Genomic DNA, 18,414 nt, shown 5'->3' with positions numbered 1-18,414 from the left:
ACCATGTGATCTGCTGTTGCTCAGGGTAAACAAAAATGCAGCTGTGTACAGTGTCTCCAGATTTCCAGAATCTTCTCACCCTTAAAGGTGCACTGCTTCCAACAGTCTTAAAGGCACACAGTTATTTTTTTAATCCGAGGGGAAAAAAAATACAAGTCCATGACAATAAGCATGGGAAACATGAAAGTTAGGTTCCCCCACATGCTGTTGTCAGGCAGCCCCCCCCACCTGCCAAGAATGAGAAAAACTAATTTCGCCAAGTGAACATTGATTTTAAACAGTTGTTGAAGATAGAACATGCTTTAAAAAAATAACTGAGGGCTTTGGCTGGAGAGAGACATTGGCATATCAACAGACAGTACTTCAAAGGACAAAGGAGCTATTCCCTGCTCCAATTTAATCCACAATGGACTTTTGATTATCAGACGTTGAAGCATTCCAGGTTAACTACTAAAATGGCTGAATATACTAACAGACATGGTCAGGCCAGTTTAGTCACATGACTAACTGACTGTTGGACTTTTTTGAATTTGAACTTCCAACAATCAATTTGAACTGAGAAAGCTGTTTGCTCCTGGACTGGAAAAGACCTCTCTCCTGTCTGCACTCATCTCGCTCGCACCAGCTTTGGAAACCATTGAAGATATATGCTCTCCAAGAGAGAAAAGTCTCCTACAGTGAACAGGTTTAAGAATACAGGGCCCCAAGTCTACCTACAATCAAAGACCGTACACCGAGCTCGAAGCACAGTAAAAACCCCTCTTCAGAGATTGCCCCAAACCTCTCCATTTTATTTTTCTTCTGCTCTTTTCTGTCCTTATTTGCATGTGCGTATCGCATGTGCATGCTAGCGTGGGTGTGTTGTATATCCGTAGGCGTGAACCATATTAGAGGTTAAGTTTAATAAATTTCACTTTTCTTCTTTAAACCTAAGAAAACCTGTTGTACTCATTTCTTTGCCTTATAATTGGAAAGCTGTGAACAAGGATTTACTGAGGGGGAGCTCAAAACACAGTGTGTTTAAAATTAAATCCTGTTACAATAAGACCAGGTATCGACAGCAAAAGACCCCTAGACTCCTTTCTCACCTGGTCGTAACACTGTGAAGTATTAGGTTATAGCATGTGCATGACATCACCAATCACTTCCCTGCCCAGAAGCCAAGACTTATTAACAGGTTTAGCTTCCAATCAGATGAGGATCCGACTGTTACTAGCCACAGGACAAAGTAAGTCTGTGCCAGGTAAGGGTTGGGGTGTCTCACAGTGGGGCGTCAATCAGGGAGGGGGCTCGATTAAGGAAGGGGGGGTCAATTGGGGATAGGGGGGAATGGTTGATCTTCAGGGGGCCAATACTTGGGGAGGTTTTAGTGGCCTCATCGGGGGAAAAGATGGGCGGGTGGAGGATTGGGGTCTGATGGTCGAGGGATCGGAGAACTCAAGGAAGGTCGTGGGGAGTGCCCAATCACGGAGGCTACTCAGGAAGGCACACGGATCCAGGAGTTAGGTGTAAAGACACTCACCTCCAAATCCGTCAAGTCCTCACCTCAATGAAGCTGCTGGCTTTCTAGTCAGCCAACCAGTTAAAGTTGAAAAACTGAATAACAATAAGGCTCACAACCTCAATATCATATTAAAAATTTCAACTTGTCTTCTTGGAGCAGGTTAGCCACCTGCCCACCTTTTGGACTCCATTAAAGCTGGAAATAGGCGGGTTGGAGGCAGATTTGGGTCGGCGAACAGATTTTTCAGACTTCAACTGCCCACCTGACCCAAATCCACCCTCTCTTTCGGTGAAAATTCAGCCCACCATTTTAGGTTAATGACCTTTCATCAGAACTGGAAAAAGTTAGAGATGTAACTGGTATTAAGCAACTCCTGAGGCAGGAATAGGGGGAGGGTGCAAGAATGAAAGGTGGGGGGGGGGGGGAAGGCTGTGATAAATTGAAAGGCAGGAGAGATTATATGATAAAAGGGGTGATGATATAAGGTAAAATGAGATGATAAAGGGACAAGGTAAGAAACAAAAGGTTGGTCTAGAACAGATGTAAATGGAAAACAGAATTATCACCACCAGCTGCTGTCTGTAAAAGGGAAGAAAAGGGTCAGAGATTATGATCTGAAATGGATGAACTTAATGTCGAGTCTGAAAGGCTGTAAAATGCCTAATCGAAATTGAAGTGCTGTTCCTCGAGCTTATTTTGAACTTCATTGGAAAAGTGTAGGATGTCCAGGATTGAGAGATCAGAGTGGGAGTCGGGCGAAAAATTAAAATGACAAGTGACCAGAAGCCATGGCCACACTTGCATATTCCCAATTTCTCTGTTGTACGTTTTCTAACAATGCCACTTTCCATACCAGTACTTTCAATAAGCCTTCCTTTTCTCTTAAGCAAGGATTGTCCCCCCCCCCCCCCCACCCCCCACTCTCCCTCTGTGGTTGATAGGGCCCACAACTGTATCCATTTCTAACACTACTGCTCTCACCTCTTCCCTTCCCTCCCAGGACCATGATAGGGTTCCCCTTGTCCTCACTTTGCACTCCACAAGACTCCACATTCAATGGATCATCCTCCATCATTTCTACCACCTCCAGTATGATCCCACCACCAAACACATTTTCCCCTCCTTTCAGGCTTCCACAGGAACTGTTCCCTCTGCAACAGCTGGTCCACTCTCAATCATGTCCAACAGCCCCTCCCCTTCCCATAAGCACAAGAAAGATGAACTCGATGGGCCAAATGGCTTTCTTCTGTGCTGTAAATGACTATGATCTGCCTTTTTACCTTCTCCCTTCTCACCTTCTCCCTTCTCACCTTCAAGGCCCCAAACATCTACTTCCAGGTGAAACAGTGATTTACTTGTATATCTGTCGACTATGACACTATGAAACACCTCCATTCAATCCGCAAACATGGTTACAAGCTTCCGATCACCTATCATTTTAATTCTGTGCCTCACCGCCACTCTGTCCTCAGGCTCCTACATTATTCTAATGAGGCTCAATATAAGCTCCAAGAACAGCACCTCGTCTTTTGATTAGACACTTAGGCATTCTGAACTCAACAATTTCAGATCATAACCAGTGTTACCATTTTTTTTCTTTCAACACTGCAGCCATTGATGATGATGCTGTTTTTTCCAATTACAACTCCTCCAGACCCATCTTTTGCTCCTTTCCCTGTCCCATTACCATTCCTTTTTGTGTTGCCCTATCATCCATTGGTCATTTAATCTCTCCTGTCTTGCACCCTATCACAGACCTCCCCTCTTGTCCCACTGCCCCCTTCGCTTGCTATTATGTTTAACGGACTGCAGTTCTGATACAAAGTCATCGACCAGAAACATTAGCCCTCTCCACAGATGCTGCCAGACCTGCTGAGTATTTCCAGCGTTTGCAGGGTTCTGTGATGAGAACCACCTCTCATACTTCAGTGGAAACTCACGCGACCCCGAGAGTTGTTGCTGCCTTAATCGTGACGTCACAGCCGAACCCACCCACGTTTGAGCCAATCAGGGTGCGGGAGAAGGGGTGGTGTCAATGTCAAACATTCGGAGCGTGTTTGCAGGCTCGTCGCCAGAGGCCGTTTGTTTTTTCGGTGTCACGAGTGGGAGCGCGAGGCGGTCGGGCCACCCTCGGCTGTGACTGGCAGGTTCGTACCGGTTCATCGGGGGCCGCCCGGTTCTGTCGGTGACTCTTGGAGCCGGGGCAGTGCACCCAGCATTGTAGAACCGGGGTGTGGTAATAACCCGAGCCCCCAGCGTTGTATACAGGAGCCGGTTGGTGCGTGTTCCGCATTGCGTGGATGGTTTGAGCACCGTCTGTCTGTTTGTTCGTCAGTCAGTCAGTCAGTCAGTAGCCGGGCAGCCTGCGGGCTGGCCGGTGACCGGGGGCGGCGGTACCCGGTCCCAATCGGAAGTGTCTGGAACAAGTTGACCGGAAGTAGCGTGTTCACGCGCTGCGGGTTCCAAATGTGCCTGCAGTTGACAAGCGATCCCAATGAGCAAAGAAGACACTTGATGAGAGCAGGTGCTGCAAACCGCGTATCCGCTGTAACTTAGCTGAATATCAGAGGCAAAATAAACCAAGATGTTAATAATGGCTTGTAACCCAAACTAAAGCAGAAAATGCTGGAAACACTCAGCATGTCAGGCACCCTCTGTGGTGAGGGAAACAGGTGGAAAGCTTAGGACATTTAACGTTTCAGGTCCGTGACCTTTCATCACAACTGATGTTTGATGATGCTGCCAGACCTGCTGAATATTTCCAGCATTTCTTGTTTTTATTTCAGATTTCCAGCATCTGCAGTATTTTGCTTTTATATTACTGCAATATTATTGCTTATTTTTCTCTTTAAAAATCCGTATCTCTCTCAACTCACTCCGTAGAACCATAGAAAAGTTATGGCACAGAAGGAGGCGATTCAGCCCATTGTGTCTGCGCTGGCTAAAAAAACTAGCTGCCCAATCTAATCCCACCTTCCAGCACTTGGTTCGTAGCTTTGCAGGTTACAGCACTTCAAGTGCATGCCCAGGCACCTTTTAAAAGAGTCAAGGGTTTCTGCCTCCACCACCGATCCGGGCAGTGAATTCCAGATACCCACCGCCCTCTGGGTGAAAAAGTTTTTCCTCGTGTCTCCTCTAATCCTCCAACCAATCACCTCAAATCTGTGTCCCCTGTAATTGACCTTTCTGCTAGGGGAATGAAGACAGGTGGTAAGAGTTTCTATAGATATTTAAAAAAGAAAAGAGTTAACAAAGTGAGCGTTGGTCCTATAAAAAGTGAATCTGGGGAATTAATAATGGATAATAAGGAGATAACGGATGAATTGAACAGATATTTTGCATCGGTCTTCACTATAGGGGGTACAAGTAACATCCCAGTATTAGCTGTAAGTCAGGAAATGGAAGGGAGTGAGGAACTCAAGAAAAATACAATCACCAGGGAAGTGGTACTGAACAAATTGTTGGAGCTGCGGTCTGACAAGTCCCCGGGTCCTGATGGACTTCATCCTAGCGTGTTAAAAGAAGTGGCAAGTGAGATAGTTGATGCGTTGGTTTTAATTTTTCAAAATTCCCTAGATTCGGGGAAGGTTCCGTTAGATTAGAAAATAACCAATGTAACTCCTTTATTCAAAAAGGGAGGGAGACAGAAAGCAGGAAACCAGAGGCCAGTTAGCTTAACATCTGTTTTAGGGAAAATGTTAGAAGCTATTATTAAAGATGTTATAGCAGGGCATTTAGAAAAATTCAAGGTAATCAGGCAGAGTCAACATGGTTTTGTGAAAGGGAAATCATGTTTAACCAATTTATTAGAGTTCTTTGAGGGAGTTACATGTGCTGTGGATAAAGGGGAAACGGTGGATGTGTTGTACTTCGATTTCCAGAAGGAATTTGATGAGGTGCAACATAAAAGGTTATTTCAGAAAATAAAAGCTCATGGTGTAGGGGGTAATATATTTGGCATGGATAGAAGATTGACTGGCTAACAGGAAACAGCGAGTAGGCATAAATGGGTCATTTTCTGGTTGGCAAGATGTAACGAGTGGTGTGCCGCAGGGATCTGTGCTAAAGCCTCAATTTTTTACAATTTATATAAATGACTTGGATGAAGGGACTGAAGGTATGGTTGCTAAATTTGCTAATGACACAAAGATAGGTAGGAAAGTAAAAGCAAAATACTGCGGATGCTAGAAATCTGAAATAAAAACAAGAAATGCTGGAAATACTCAGCAGGTCTGGCAGCATCTGTGGAGAGAGAAGCAGAGTTAATGTTTCAGTTCAATGACCCTTCTTCAGAACTGGTAGAATAGGTAGGAAAGTAACTTTTGCAGAGGACATAGGTTTTATAGGTAAAGACCTAGAAAATGGAGTATAATATGGGACAGTGTGAAATTATCCACTTTGGCAGGAAGTATAAAAAAGAAGCATATTAGCTAAATGGTGAGAGATTGCAGAGCCCTGAGCTGCAGGGGGGATGTGGGTGTCTTAGTATGCAGGTACAACAAGTAATTAGGAAAGCTGATAGAATGTTATCGTTTATCGCGAGGGGAATTGAATACAAAAGTAGGGAGGTTATGCTTCAGCTATACAGGGCATTGGTGAGAACACATCTGGAGTACTGTGCACAGTACTGGTCTCCTTATTTAAGGAAGGTTGCAAATCCGTTGGAGGCAGTACAGAGAAGGTTTACTACACTAATGCCTGGAATGGGCGGGCTGTCTTATTAGGAAAGATTGGACAGGCTAGGCTTGTATCTGCTGGAGTTTAGAAGAGTAAGAGGCGACTTGATTGAAACATGTAAGATCCTGAGCGGTCTTGACAGGGTGGATGTGGAAAGGATGTTTTCCCTTGTGGGAGAATCTAGAACCAGGGGTCACTGATTAAAAATAAGGGATCGCCCATTTAAGACATAGATGAGGAGAAATTTTTTTCCCTCAGAGGGTCGTGAGTCTTTGGAATTCTCTTCCTCAAAAGGCGGTGGAAGCAGAGTCTTTGAATATTTTTAGGGCTGAGGTAGATAGATTCTTGATGAGCAAGAGCAAGAGGGTGGAAGGTTATTGGGGGTAGGTGGAAATGTGGAGTAACCAGTTCAGCCATGAACTTATTGAGTGGTGGAGCAGACTCGAAGGACCGAATGGCCTACTCCTGCTCCTAGTTCGGATGTTCATATGTACTCTATCTAGGCTCCTCATAATTTTGTACACCTCAGTTAAGTCACCCCTCAGCCTCCTCTTCTAAGGAAAACAACTCTAGCCAATCCAATCTTTCCTCATAGCTGCAACTTTCAAGCCCTGGCAACATTCTTGTAAATCTCCTCTGTACTCTCTCCAGAGCAATTATGTCCTTCCTGTAATGTGGTGACCAGAACTGTACGCAATACTCCAGCTGTGGCCTAACCAGCGTTTTATACAGTTCCAGCGTGACACCCCTGCTTTTGTATTCTATAACTCAGCCAATAAAGAAAAGCATTCCGTATGCCTTCTTCACCACTCTATCTACCTGTTCTGCCACCTTCAGGGACCTATGGACATGCACTCCAAGGTGTCTCACTTCTACCCTTCTGAATATCCTCCCATTTATTGTGTATTCCCTTCCTTTGTTTGCCCTCCCCAAATGCATTACCTCACACTTCTCCGGATTGAATTCCATTTGCCACTTTTCTGCTCACTCAACCAACCATTGATATCATTCTGGATTCTATAGCTATCCTCTTCACTATCAACTACACGGCCAATTTTTGTGTCATCTGCAAATTTCCCAATCATGCCTCCCACATTTAAGTCCAGATCATTATACCACAAACAGCAAGATCCTCAGAGCATCTGCTATTCCCTTCCTGGCTTCCTTTAACAACCTGGGATACAATCCATCTGGCCCTGGTGATTTATCCACTTTCAAGGATGTCAGACCTCTGTCATTATGCTTATTGTATCTAATATTACACACTCCTCCTCTTCAACTACAGTGTCTGCATCATCCCTCTCCTTTGTGAATACAGAGACAAAAAACGCATTAAGAATCCTGCCCACATTTTCTGCATCCAATTGTAAGTTCCCTTGTACATCTCTGATGGGCGCTACCCTTTCCTTAGTTATCCTCATGCTCTTAATATGCTGATAAAACATCTTTGCATTTTTGAGAATTCATTCTTTCTAAAGAAATCTTTCCTCATTGATTAGTGCATGCCTGATATGAGTGGATCAGACCTGTAGTCACTGGAAGCATAATTTTTCCTTCAATGTGAAGCTCAGTCTAGCATTAGGCTGTGTTTTATGAACAACTAGCAATTTAAGAGTGAACGTTCTGACGAAAGGTCATCGACCTGAAACGTTGGGATGAATTTTATCAGGGCGCACGCGCTGTGAAGTTGGCAGCCTTCCAACACATAAGTGCCACCGCAGAGCCCCCATGATATTATGTGTGGGGGCTCATTTAAATGGAGGGGATGGAGCTGCCGCCCCCGATGACATAGACGTCCAGCACCATTTTTAAAGGGCTTCTAGCCCTTCAGGAGAGATTTAAGTATTTAAAGGTGCCAATTTGATAAAAATGTCAATAAATGTTTAATTTAACTCTGAATCCCCTCTTCCCCCCCCCCCCCCCCCACTGAGTACTCAATGCATAAATTGGCCTATCCCCCCAAAAAAAACACTTTTTGAAATTCTGAAATTTCCCCCCTAAACTTCAGCATCTTTGACCCTCAACCCCTTCCCATCATCCCCACAACCAATAGGAATAGTTTTCCCCGCTTCTCCCTACCCCCCTGCCCTGATAATTTTTTTCCTTCCCCCCCCCTCCCCACTAGTGTCTTGCCTTGGAACTCCGTACGGAGTTCTGAAGGGGCGGGAGTTGCAGTGGTTGGCCGTAAATTCAGCACAGGGCAGCCTCCGGCGGCAGATAAGTTCATTTGCATGTTTATTACCCTCTTTCACATATTTTAATGACGGCACTGCCACCAAGCTAGCATTTTACAGGCCTCCCTGCCATGACCCACAGCATTGAGGGGCTGGTAAAATCCAGCCCTTTAACTCCGTTTCATTTTCCACAGATGCTGCCTGACCTGCTGAGTATTTCCAGCATTTTCTGTTCTGCTTCAGATTTCCAGATCTGTATTTTGCCTTTGTGTTGTACTAATAATTTAAACTAGTTCAATTTGTATGAAATGTTTCATTGTACATTTCTGTATGTTGCCTGTGTATAGATAGTCCTTAAACTTGACTTTCTCTTTGATATAATATGTGTGCCCAACTTAAGTTTTTCTTGGCTTAGAAAGCAAAATGCAGCCATTTATTACTTAATGTTGTGAATTATCACAAAAGAAAATTGTATTTATGCATCTGAGATGTATAATCTTTAAAAAGTCCTTGTAATGCTCCTATGTATTTGAAAAGTTTAAATATCCCAAACTATTACATTATGATTGTCCTGCGTGTGAAAATGCTTTCCGGGGTAAAAGTTTTAATGACCTCTTTTAAGATGCCGACCAAGCTTTTGGTTAACTGTCCTGTTATCTCCTTTTGTGGTTTAGTATCATAAGTAATAGGAGTATGCTATTTCGCCCCTCAAGCCAGCTGCGCCATTCAAAAAGATCATTGCTGAGCTGATTGTGGCCTTAACTCACTTTCCTGCTAGCCCCCCATAACCTTTGACTCCCTTGTAGCTCAAAAATCTGTCTAACTCATCCTTGAATGACTCGGCCTCCACTGCTCTCTGGGGAAGAGAATTCCAAAGATTAATGACCCTCTGAGAGAAGAAATTCCTGCTCATCTGCTTCTTAAATGGGAGACCCCTTATTTTTAAACTGTGCTTCCTAGTTCCAGATTCTCCCATGAGGAGAAACATCCTCTCAGCATCTACACTGTGAAAGCCCCCTCAGAATCTTTTGTGTTTCAATAAGATTATCTTTCATTCTTCTAAACTCCAGTGAGTATAGGCCCAAGCTGCTCAACCTTTCCTCATAAGACAACTCCTTCATCCCAGGAATCAGCCTGGAACCTTCTGTCAACTGCTTCCAATGCAAATATATCCCTCCTCAAAGTAAGGAGACCGAAACTGTGCACAGGTGCGGTCTCACCAACGCCCTGTACAGTTGTAGCAAAACTTCCCTACTTTTATACTCCATTCCCTTACAATAAAGGCCAACATTCTATTTTGCCTTCCTAATTACTTGCTGCACCTGCAAATTGTGATTTATGTACAAAAACACCCAGATACCCCTGTGCCGCAGTATTTTGCAGTCTGTCTCCATGTAAATAATCTGCTTTTCTGTTCTTCCAGCCAAAGTGGACAATCTCACATTTTCATTCATTGTACTCTATCTGACAAATCTTTGCCCACTCACAACCTATCTAAATACCTTTGTAGACTCTTTGGCCAGAATTGTACGCTCCCCCTCCCCAAAGAGCAGGCTGGTGGCGGGGTAGGGGGGCATAAAATGCAGTGGGAGCCTTGGGGGGGGGGGGGGGGCCCCTTCCCAACCCGCTCCTGCCTCTGCCACCAATTTACGCAGGGCGGCGGTGACAAGAAATGGTCCACCCACCCCAAGCCAATCAAGGCCCTTGTGGCCAATTAACAGCCACTTAAGGGCCTCCGCCCACCGCTGCAAGGATTTTATGGTTGGCAGGCAGGTGGCTGAGGCTCAGAAAAGCTGCCTGATAAAAGTAGGCGGTCTTCTGACGGCCTGGGGGGCCCTCCTGATCTGGCACTTTGTGCCCAACAGAGGGCCGTCCCTGATGCACCATCCCCCCCAGCGCCCAACACACCATCCGTCTCACCCCCCCCCCCCCCTTTGCCTCGCCAGGATTCGACCGATTGCCCTCGGCGAGGCCCCAAAAGTTACCCGTTTTCCAGTGCTCCCTGACGTCGTCACTCTTCAGCTGGGTTGCAGTCCCAGCAGTGGCCACCTCTCCCAGTGGCACTGCTGGGACTAAGATCTGCTGGCCCGTCGATTGGCTGGCAGTTCTATTAGGCGGGACTTGCTGCCTCAATAAGATGGAAGTCCCGCCTAAGACTAATAAAGGGCCTGGGGACCCTAAAATCCATTCTGGATCCCCAGGCCCGGCAGAGGCGGGATCGCCATCGACTTTTCGGTCAGTGGACAGCTCCCCTCTACCCACTGTAAAATTCCGGCCCTTGTATCCTCCTCACAATTTCGTTTCCTACCTATCTTTGTATTGTCAGCAAATTTGACTATAATACATTCGGTCCTTTCATCCAAGTCGTTAATATAGATCGTAAATAGTTGAGGCCCCAGAACTGATCCCTGCGGCACTCCATTAGTTACAGTTTACCAACTTGAAAATGTCCCATTATCCCGACTCTCTATTTCCTGTTAGTTAGCCAATCCTCTATCCATTCTAATATATTACCCCCAATACCGTGAGCTCTTATCTGGTGTAGTAACCTTTTATGTGGCACCTTATCGAATACCATTTGGAAATGCAAATAGACTACATTTATCCACCCTGCTTGTTACATCCTCGCAAATGTTTTTATTGATATTGCTCTTGCAAGTGCCTTGGGATGCTTTGCTACATCCCAAGGCACTTATTGAGCAATATCAATAAATATGTGCTATATAAATTTGAATTGTTAATTAAATCATGTAAAACTATTTTTATAGGTATTTTTACATTTTTTTCCACATTTAGGTAATGGGTTTATGCATGGTACAATAGAGGTAATTTGTTTTTTTTTACCCTGTTTTATAGGAAATGCTGGAAAAGTTGTCTCATTGCACATTTTAGCCTGGTGAAATGTTGGTGCCAATACAGCTTGTGTTTCCAGCACTTAGAAATGGAGAGATAAGCAGAGTATACGTCACCGCATTCCACCATCACAGCCTCCAGCGTTACCTGGCTACACAAGTTGGTCAGCGTGCAGCAGACAGATCCCTGCAGAAGACATTTTCAAGATCCTTGCTCAGATGGGGCAAGGCCGAATACTTATTCGGTCACTTCCATTTAAGGAACTACAGGACCACAGTTGCACAGTTTTATAACCTTACTCCTCCTCAAGTTAACAGCATCCTGAAGGCAAATGAGTACAGTTTTAAAGTACCTGAATTTGATGGGAAGAATGTTAGTTCTGTTCTGGGTTTTGATTCTAACCAGTTGCCATCTAATTCCCCAGTTGAAGATCGAAGGTGTGCAGCTACCTGTCTGCAGACCAGAGGCATGCTGCTGAGTGTTATAGATGGACATGCAGGATGTGCCTGTGCACAGGCAGTGAGCGAACGACTGTTTTATTATATTGCTGTTGCTTTGCTAAACCAGGAAACCTTATTAGAAATAGAGAACGCAGTGGAAAATGGCCGTGTTGTATTGCCACTTTTACAGTGGCACAAACATCCTATTGACTATTTCAGTAAGGAGGCTTCTAAAATGTACTTTGATAGCCTAAGAACCTATTGGCAAGAGCTAATTGACCTCCACACTAAGGAGACACCTGATACAATAGAAGCTTTGACAAATTCATTCAAAAGGCTTGATAATGATATTTCACTGGAAGCCCAAGTGGGTAATAGTAACTCTTTTCTCAATTATTGGCAGTTGCGAGTGGCATTTTCTGGTGCAACTGCCTGTGTTGCACATATAGATGGTGTAGACTTGCACATTGCAAATACTGGAGACAGCAGAGCTGTACTTGGTGTTCAGAAGGAGGATGGAACCTGGTCTGCACACACACTGTCCAGTGACCATAATGCACAGAATGAGAGTGAAGTGGAAAGGGTTAAATCTGAACACCCAAAGTCGGAAGCAAAAACTGTTATTAAACAAAACCGTCTGCTTTCCTTGCTAATGCCATTTAGAGCTTTTGGAGATGTTAAGTTCAAGTGGAGCATAGATCTGCAGAAACGGGTATTGGAGTCTGGTCCAGAGCTGTTACATGAGAATGAATGTACAAAATTTTTCCCACCTAATTATCACACTCCCCCATATCTAACAGCTCAACCTGAAGTCACTTACCATAAACTAAGGCCTCAGGACAAATTCCTTGTATTAGCCACAGATGGTCTGTGGGAAATATTACATAGAGAGGAAGTTGTAAGAATTGTTGGGGAGCATCTAACTGGTGTCCATCTTCAGCAGCCTATTTCTGTTGGGGGTTACAAAGTGACTCTTGGTCAGATGCATGGCCTATTAATGGAGAGAAGAGCTCGCATGTCGTCTGCGTTTGAGGATCAAAATTCTGCAACTCATCTTATACGGCATGCAGTTGGTCACAATGAATTTGGGGCTATTGATCATGAGCACTTATCTAAAATGCTAAGTCTTCCAGAAGAACTGGCACGAATGTACAGAGATGATATAACTGTTACAGTAGTGCAGTTTAATTCTCATGTTATACATACACATTACAAGCATAATGCAGAAAACTAAAACTTAGCATTTACATAATGAACATAGGTCAACAAAAGTTTGAATGCAAAAGTTGGTTAGGGAATTGTAACAATTGTGATAAACACATTTATTTTTGACTTAAGTAAACATTATTGCAGTCAGGTCATTTGTGGTGGCTTGGATTCTGGAAGGCAGAACTAGGTGGCTGGGTGTCCAAAGCTAATAAATTGGAACACCTCTGCAATAATTCAATTTGACTGTTGTAAGTAAACAAAGGACATATAAGCTGATGTGCTTATCATTAAACATTTAGCTTTGTATGAAATGGAAAATAACTTAATTGAGGATAACCAGGTACAATGGAATTGAAAATAAGGTCACATTTATAGCCCTATTTCTGTAAATGACAAGAAGTTTCATGCAATGAGATATTGTAAAATTATAATTAACACAATTGCTTTGTTACCTATACAGCATAGATAATTGCTGCAGAAGGTGAATTCTAGTTCAGATGCTGGCCTCCTATAATCTGAATTAAAATATAAACGCTGGTTTGTTTGCAGCTGCTATTTATAGTCCACACTACAGTTAAGATAAAGAAATAGTTTAAGAATTGCATTCAACAGTTTTATGGAATTTCAGGAGTTCTGTCAAGAACCTCCAGTGTTCCTGCAGTGAAGATTGTAAAACCCACTACACTGCTGTTGGAAGGTTATGGTGATTGTAATTTTATAATATGTGGAAAGTATTGCCCTCTGTTTTCAATCTCCCTAAGATTCATCATACATACTCAGGAGAGTGATAAGAAAAGGAAGTATCAATTTTGTTAAATCTGCACTGTAATGTTTGCTTTATTACCATACACAGGCAAATATATAAATACTATCGAGAATACACCTTCAGGGAAAAAATCTGTTTTTTAAAAACATCTAGCTAAATTTTTAATGTTTTGAACTCTTTGCTCAAATATTTTACAGACAAATAGGAGAGCTGGTATAAAATTGGAGTCCATTTTGGATGATAGTGTACATTTCATGCTAATTTCAGGCAATTGGCAATGTACTTTTGCTGGTGGAACATGTTTAGAATGGCCTGGAGCGCTGTGATTTATAATTTTGTTCTGGTTTTGTCAAATGACACCACTGCGGCAAAATAAGTTGTAAATTGAAGAACTAACAATTATGAAGCATATGGTGTGAATATGTTACAATTATCTTTTAGGCCTTTTAACTATTAGTTTGTCCTCTGAAGAATCCTACGCTGTGAAATAATAGAAGATAATATTGTATATTGCTCTGAATTCTATTTGTAGCTTGAATAGCTATTTTATGTTTATGGGAAAGTCTTGACTGTCGTCTTTTTGTGCAATTTATAAGCAGCCTATCGGCCAAATGCTTAAAAACAGGGATGCTGAATTGAATAGAGATATGCATGGTTTGCATTTGTTTAGTTTTAGTGTTCATTCTGAGTGTTCATTCTTGCCACCTAAGCAATAAAGGAAGGCAACTGCATTTTTTTCCATTGAATGGATCCTCAGAGATTGCTTGTTACAGATTATGTTGCTATTTATACTGTAGTATGGGTGAATACGTATGTGTATGATAAAATTGTTTGGAGAAGGTAGGTAAGTGGGACAACTGCATACCACGTAGCTATAGCCATGAATGAGTTTTCTTTAAATGGATTTATTTACTTTCTTTTAAAAGGGAGATCTGTATTTTGTGTGTATATATAATAGCACACAGTACTATTTGAAAAATAATTATGTATTTCTTACAGGAAAAAATTATAAGGGGCTGCATTACTGGTTTGTTTTTCCCCCAAATCCTGTTATATTTACATCATTAACACATCTCATGTCGACACTAATGTTTTCACAACTTTATGTTTCAGAAAATTTATGTAAATGAGAGATATTGAAAAGGTAGCTTAGTATGTACATGGCATATTGTAAAGCTATGTTCGTAATCCAAAAATAGCTACACCCATACATTTCTATGCTGATAGTGCATTGAAAGATGATTAAGCATCAAAAGTTAATAAATTTCCAGATTACAGTGCCAAAATGAGAGACACAATTCTTCAACCCAAGACTTTAAATAACATTTACACATGTCTGTACATGTTCAGATGATGGATATGGGTGGTGAAAGCCATTCCTCCCATCGATGGGAACTTGGGAACATTCAGAAAGAACTAACAGTTTCCATCTTTTCCTCCTTCCACCTTCCCCAATCACTATCTGTTTCTTAAATGATTCAATATTTTTGCTTCTGCTATCCTATTTGGACATCCAATTCACATGATCACATGTGTGGAATAACTTGCTGAAAAAAATCCTAAATTTCCTTTTTTGTATGTACATTTTGCCTTTTTCTTCTCTAGCAGTTTAATTTTAATTGGTGCAGATTTACCTTGTCTTATTTTGGTGTATTGATACTTCTATGATGTCCCTCTGATGCTCTTGTTTTCAAGGTCAATTAAATCATTATTTCCAGTCTTCCCTAGTTACTCAGCCACCTGGCACTGCTTATCAGTCTGGAAACTCTACTCTGATCACATTCAGGCTTCGTGTCTCGGTGACCAACACTGGGTACTACGTGGGGTGCTGTCTGATCAGAGCACTGTACAGTTCAAGCATCTGATCTTCTGCCCTGCATTTTGCCTATACAGTTCAGCATTCTATTTGTCATTACTGTTACATTGTGATTAATGATAAAACAGCTCAAACATATATGCGTAGCACCTGGATTCCCACATATGCACTTTGTTTGCTATCTAATTGCTCCAGTGACTGGATATGTTAAGCAACAAGCATAATCAGGTGTAAAAACAGAAAGTGCTGGAAATACTCAGCAGGTCTGGCAGCATCTGTGGAGAGAGAAAAACAGAGTTAACATTTCCACAGACCTGAAATGTTAACTGTTTCTCCACAGATGTTGCCAGACCTCATAGAGTCATACAGCACAGAAACAGGCCCTTCGGCCCATTGTGTCTGTACAGGCCATCAAACACCTACCTATTCTAATCCCATTTTCCAGCACTTGGCCCGTAGCCTTGTATGCTATGACATTTCAAGTGCTCATCTAAATACTTCTTAAATGTTGTAAGGGTTCCTGCCTCTACCACCTCTTCAGGCAGTGTGTTCCAGATTCCAACCACCCTTTGGGTGAAATTTTTTTTTCCTCAAATCCCCTCTAAACCTCCTGCCCCTTACCTTAAATCTATGTCCCCTGGTTATTAAGAACATAAGAACTAGGGGCAGGAGTAGGCAATTCAGCCCCTCGAGCCTGCTCCGCCATTCAATACGATCATGACTGATCTCATTTCAGCCTCAACTCCACTTTCCTGCCCATTCTCCATAACCCTTCAACCCTAATTAAAAATCTGTCTATCTCCTCCTTAAATTTACCCAATGTCCCAGCATCCACCACACTCTAGGGTAGTGAATTCCACAGATTGACCCCTCCGCTAAGGGAAAAAGTTTCTTCCTATCTAATCTATCAGTGCCCCTCATAATTTTGTATACCTCAATTATGTCCCCCCTCAGCCTTCTCTGCTCTAAGGAAAACAACCCTCGCCTTTTCAGTCTCTCTTCATAGCTGAAATGTTCCAGCCCAGGCAACATCCCGGTGAATCTCCTCTGCAACCTCTCCAGTGCAATCACATCCTTCCTATAGTGTGGTGCCCAGAGCTTTAGAGTTTGCAAGTTCTCCCTGTGACCACATGGGTTTCCGCCGGGTGCTCCAGTTTTCTCCCACAGCCAAAGACTTGCAGGTTGATAGGTAAATTGGCCATTATAAATTGTCCCTAGTGTAGGTAGGTGGTAGGAGAATTGAGGGAAGGTGGGGATGTGGTAGGGAGAATGGGATTAATGTAGAATTAATATAAATGGGTGGTTGAGGGTCGGCACAGACTTGGTGGGCCAAAGGGCCTGTTTCAGTGCTGTATCTCTCTATGACTCTATGTACACAGTACTCCAGCTGTGGCCTAACTAGCAATTTATACAGCTCCATCATAATCTCCCTGCTCTTGTATTCTGCTGAGTATTTCCAGCATTTCTTTGTTTTTATTTCAGATTTCCAGCATCTGCGGTATTTTGCTTTTAAGCTTAATCAGGTTGTTGACTTCACATTTAACTCAATACCATTCATAAGAGTGTTTTTACTGCCCATTGTTTTTTCTTCTTGCAATTTATATCTATGCATGTTGAATTTCATCTGCACTGGTCAGCCTATTGACAATCTAACTCACATTGGAGTCATAAAGAACATTGATTGAACCTTGTTCCTCTGAGGAAATAAAAAAAATCTGTTATATCATAGCTGTCCTGTATCTAAAGGTTTCATTGTAAAGAATTGCTGCAGTGAATGGATAAAGCCTGTTACAAGTTATGCCAACAAAGGTACAATATTATATCCTGTTTTATATTCAAACAGTTATTGACTGTTGTAGCATCTGTACTGTTGAATATTGTATCTGCTTTGTTGCCAATTATTTATGGTGTTTTTAATAAATACTTTAAAAAGGTTATGGGTTCTTTACTTGTAAGGTTTTTAAATATTTAAAATGTTCAAAAGATGGTTTTTGAAGTATTGAAGTTACTACTTGTGTGCTGTTAGTTTTGGCTCCACTAGTAAAAGACTAAATACAAGATAATGGGTTGGATTTTGCAGTAGAAAGAATGGTGAGGCTGAGTTATCAGTGTAAATCAGACAGCAGCGTCCAACAAACACAAGTGCAGTTAAACGTAGAAATCTGGAAGTAGCTGTCAAAGTGGTCGTGCTCCTCATGAATATGCTATCTCACTGAGACTCACTATTGAAATACATGGGAGAGCATGGTGTTGCTGTACTTACCTGACTACTTCTGCAATAAACCCTCCAGAAAAAGTTAGGGTTTGTTCATTCCAATTTAAGTATCCTTTTAACAGTGTGTTACATCTGAAACAACCTTTCGGGCACGTAAATTAACTTCTCCAAGTATGGAGCATCATTCCTTCAGATTTTAACTCTTGGAGATTTAAATATTTTAATTTTTACTTTATGTCTGAATCCAATATTTCTTTCCTTCGTGCTTTGTTTTCTGTACCTAATTTGACAATTCTAACTTGTTCATACTTTGCACTGCTTATTAACAACTCTTCAATCTGGTCAGCTAAGAAGATACACAGTTGCTTTTCCTGTTCACGCAGGTCTCAAATACTCTAGAGGGTACTGCCCTTTTTGGATAGTTGGCTGACTGGAACTTCCAGTGCAAAAGCCCACAAAAAGTCTATGGGGAAGTGCAAGTGTTCATTCACCACTGACCACAAAATCCAGCCTATTGTTTTTCTTTCCACTCCTTTATGTAAAACAGTTACTGAAAATAAATCTTACCACCTCAAGAAGTTACAAACTTTTGCACCAAACCTGATTGTAAAAGCAGCTGAAAAAACGTGAGATGGTTGTGTAGTGTGGAGTGCAGGTATAATGCATAGACGAGCTATAAGCATCTGCAAGAGGAGAAACTACCTTTAGCCTGGAAACAGAACTCTGTCTTGGTTCAGAAAAAAATTAAAAATCTTAGTCA

General features: G+C 42.3%; 1 protein-coding gene across 3 annotated transcripts; it reads left to right on the top strand.

Annotated features, from left to right (window-relative positions):
* Positions 1 to 3,511: 3,511 nt before the first annotated feature.
* On the top strand, positions 3,512 to 17,374 carry pdp1 (pyruvate dehydrogenase phosphatase catalytic subunit 1). Of its 3 annotated transcripts, none has more exons than XM_068031603.1 (2): positions 3,512 to 3,651; positions 11,212 to 17,374. In XM_068031603.1, exon 2 carries the CDS (start codon positions 11,257 to 11,259, stop codon positions 12,880 to 12,882), a length of 1,626 nt encoding a protein of 541 aa, XP_067887704.1. In that variant the 5' UTR covers positions 3,512 to 3,651; positions 11,212 to 11,256; the 3' UTR covers positions 12,883 to 17,374. The 3 variants fall into 3 exon arrangements, with proteins under 3 accessions (XP_067887704.1, XP_067887705.1, XP_067887702.1); XM_068031604.1 differs by having other exon boundaries at positions 3,512 to 3,782; XM_068031601.1 differs by having other exon boundaries at positions 3,512 to 4,028.
* Positions 17,375 to 18,414: the final 1,040 nt, after the last annotated feature.

Source organism: Heterodontus francisci, chromosome 5 (assembly GCF_036365525.1).
Source record: "Heterodontus francisci isolate sHetFra1 chromosome 5, sHetFra1.hap1, whole genome shotgun sequence".
In the NCBI taxonomy this organism is placed as follows: domain Eukaryota; kingdom Metazoa; phylum Chordata; class Chondrichthyes; order Heterodontiformes; family Heterodontidae; genus Heterodontus; species Heterodontus francisci.
The sequence above is the reverse complement of the archived record's forward strand: the minus strand, read 5'-3'. Positions and strand labels throughout refer to the sequence as shown.

Coding starts and splice junctions, on each gene's coding strand:
- pdp1 (XM_068031603.1), top strand. CDS start 11,257: ATGTTGGTGCCAATACAGCTTGTGTTTCCAGCACTTAGAAATGGAGAG.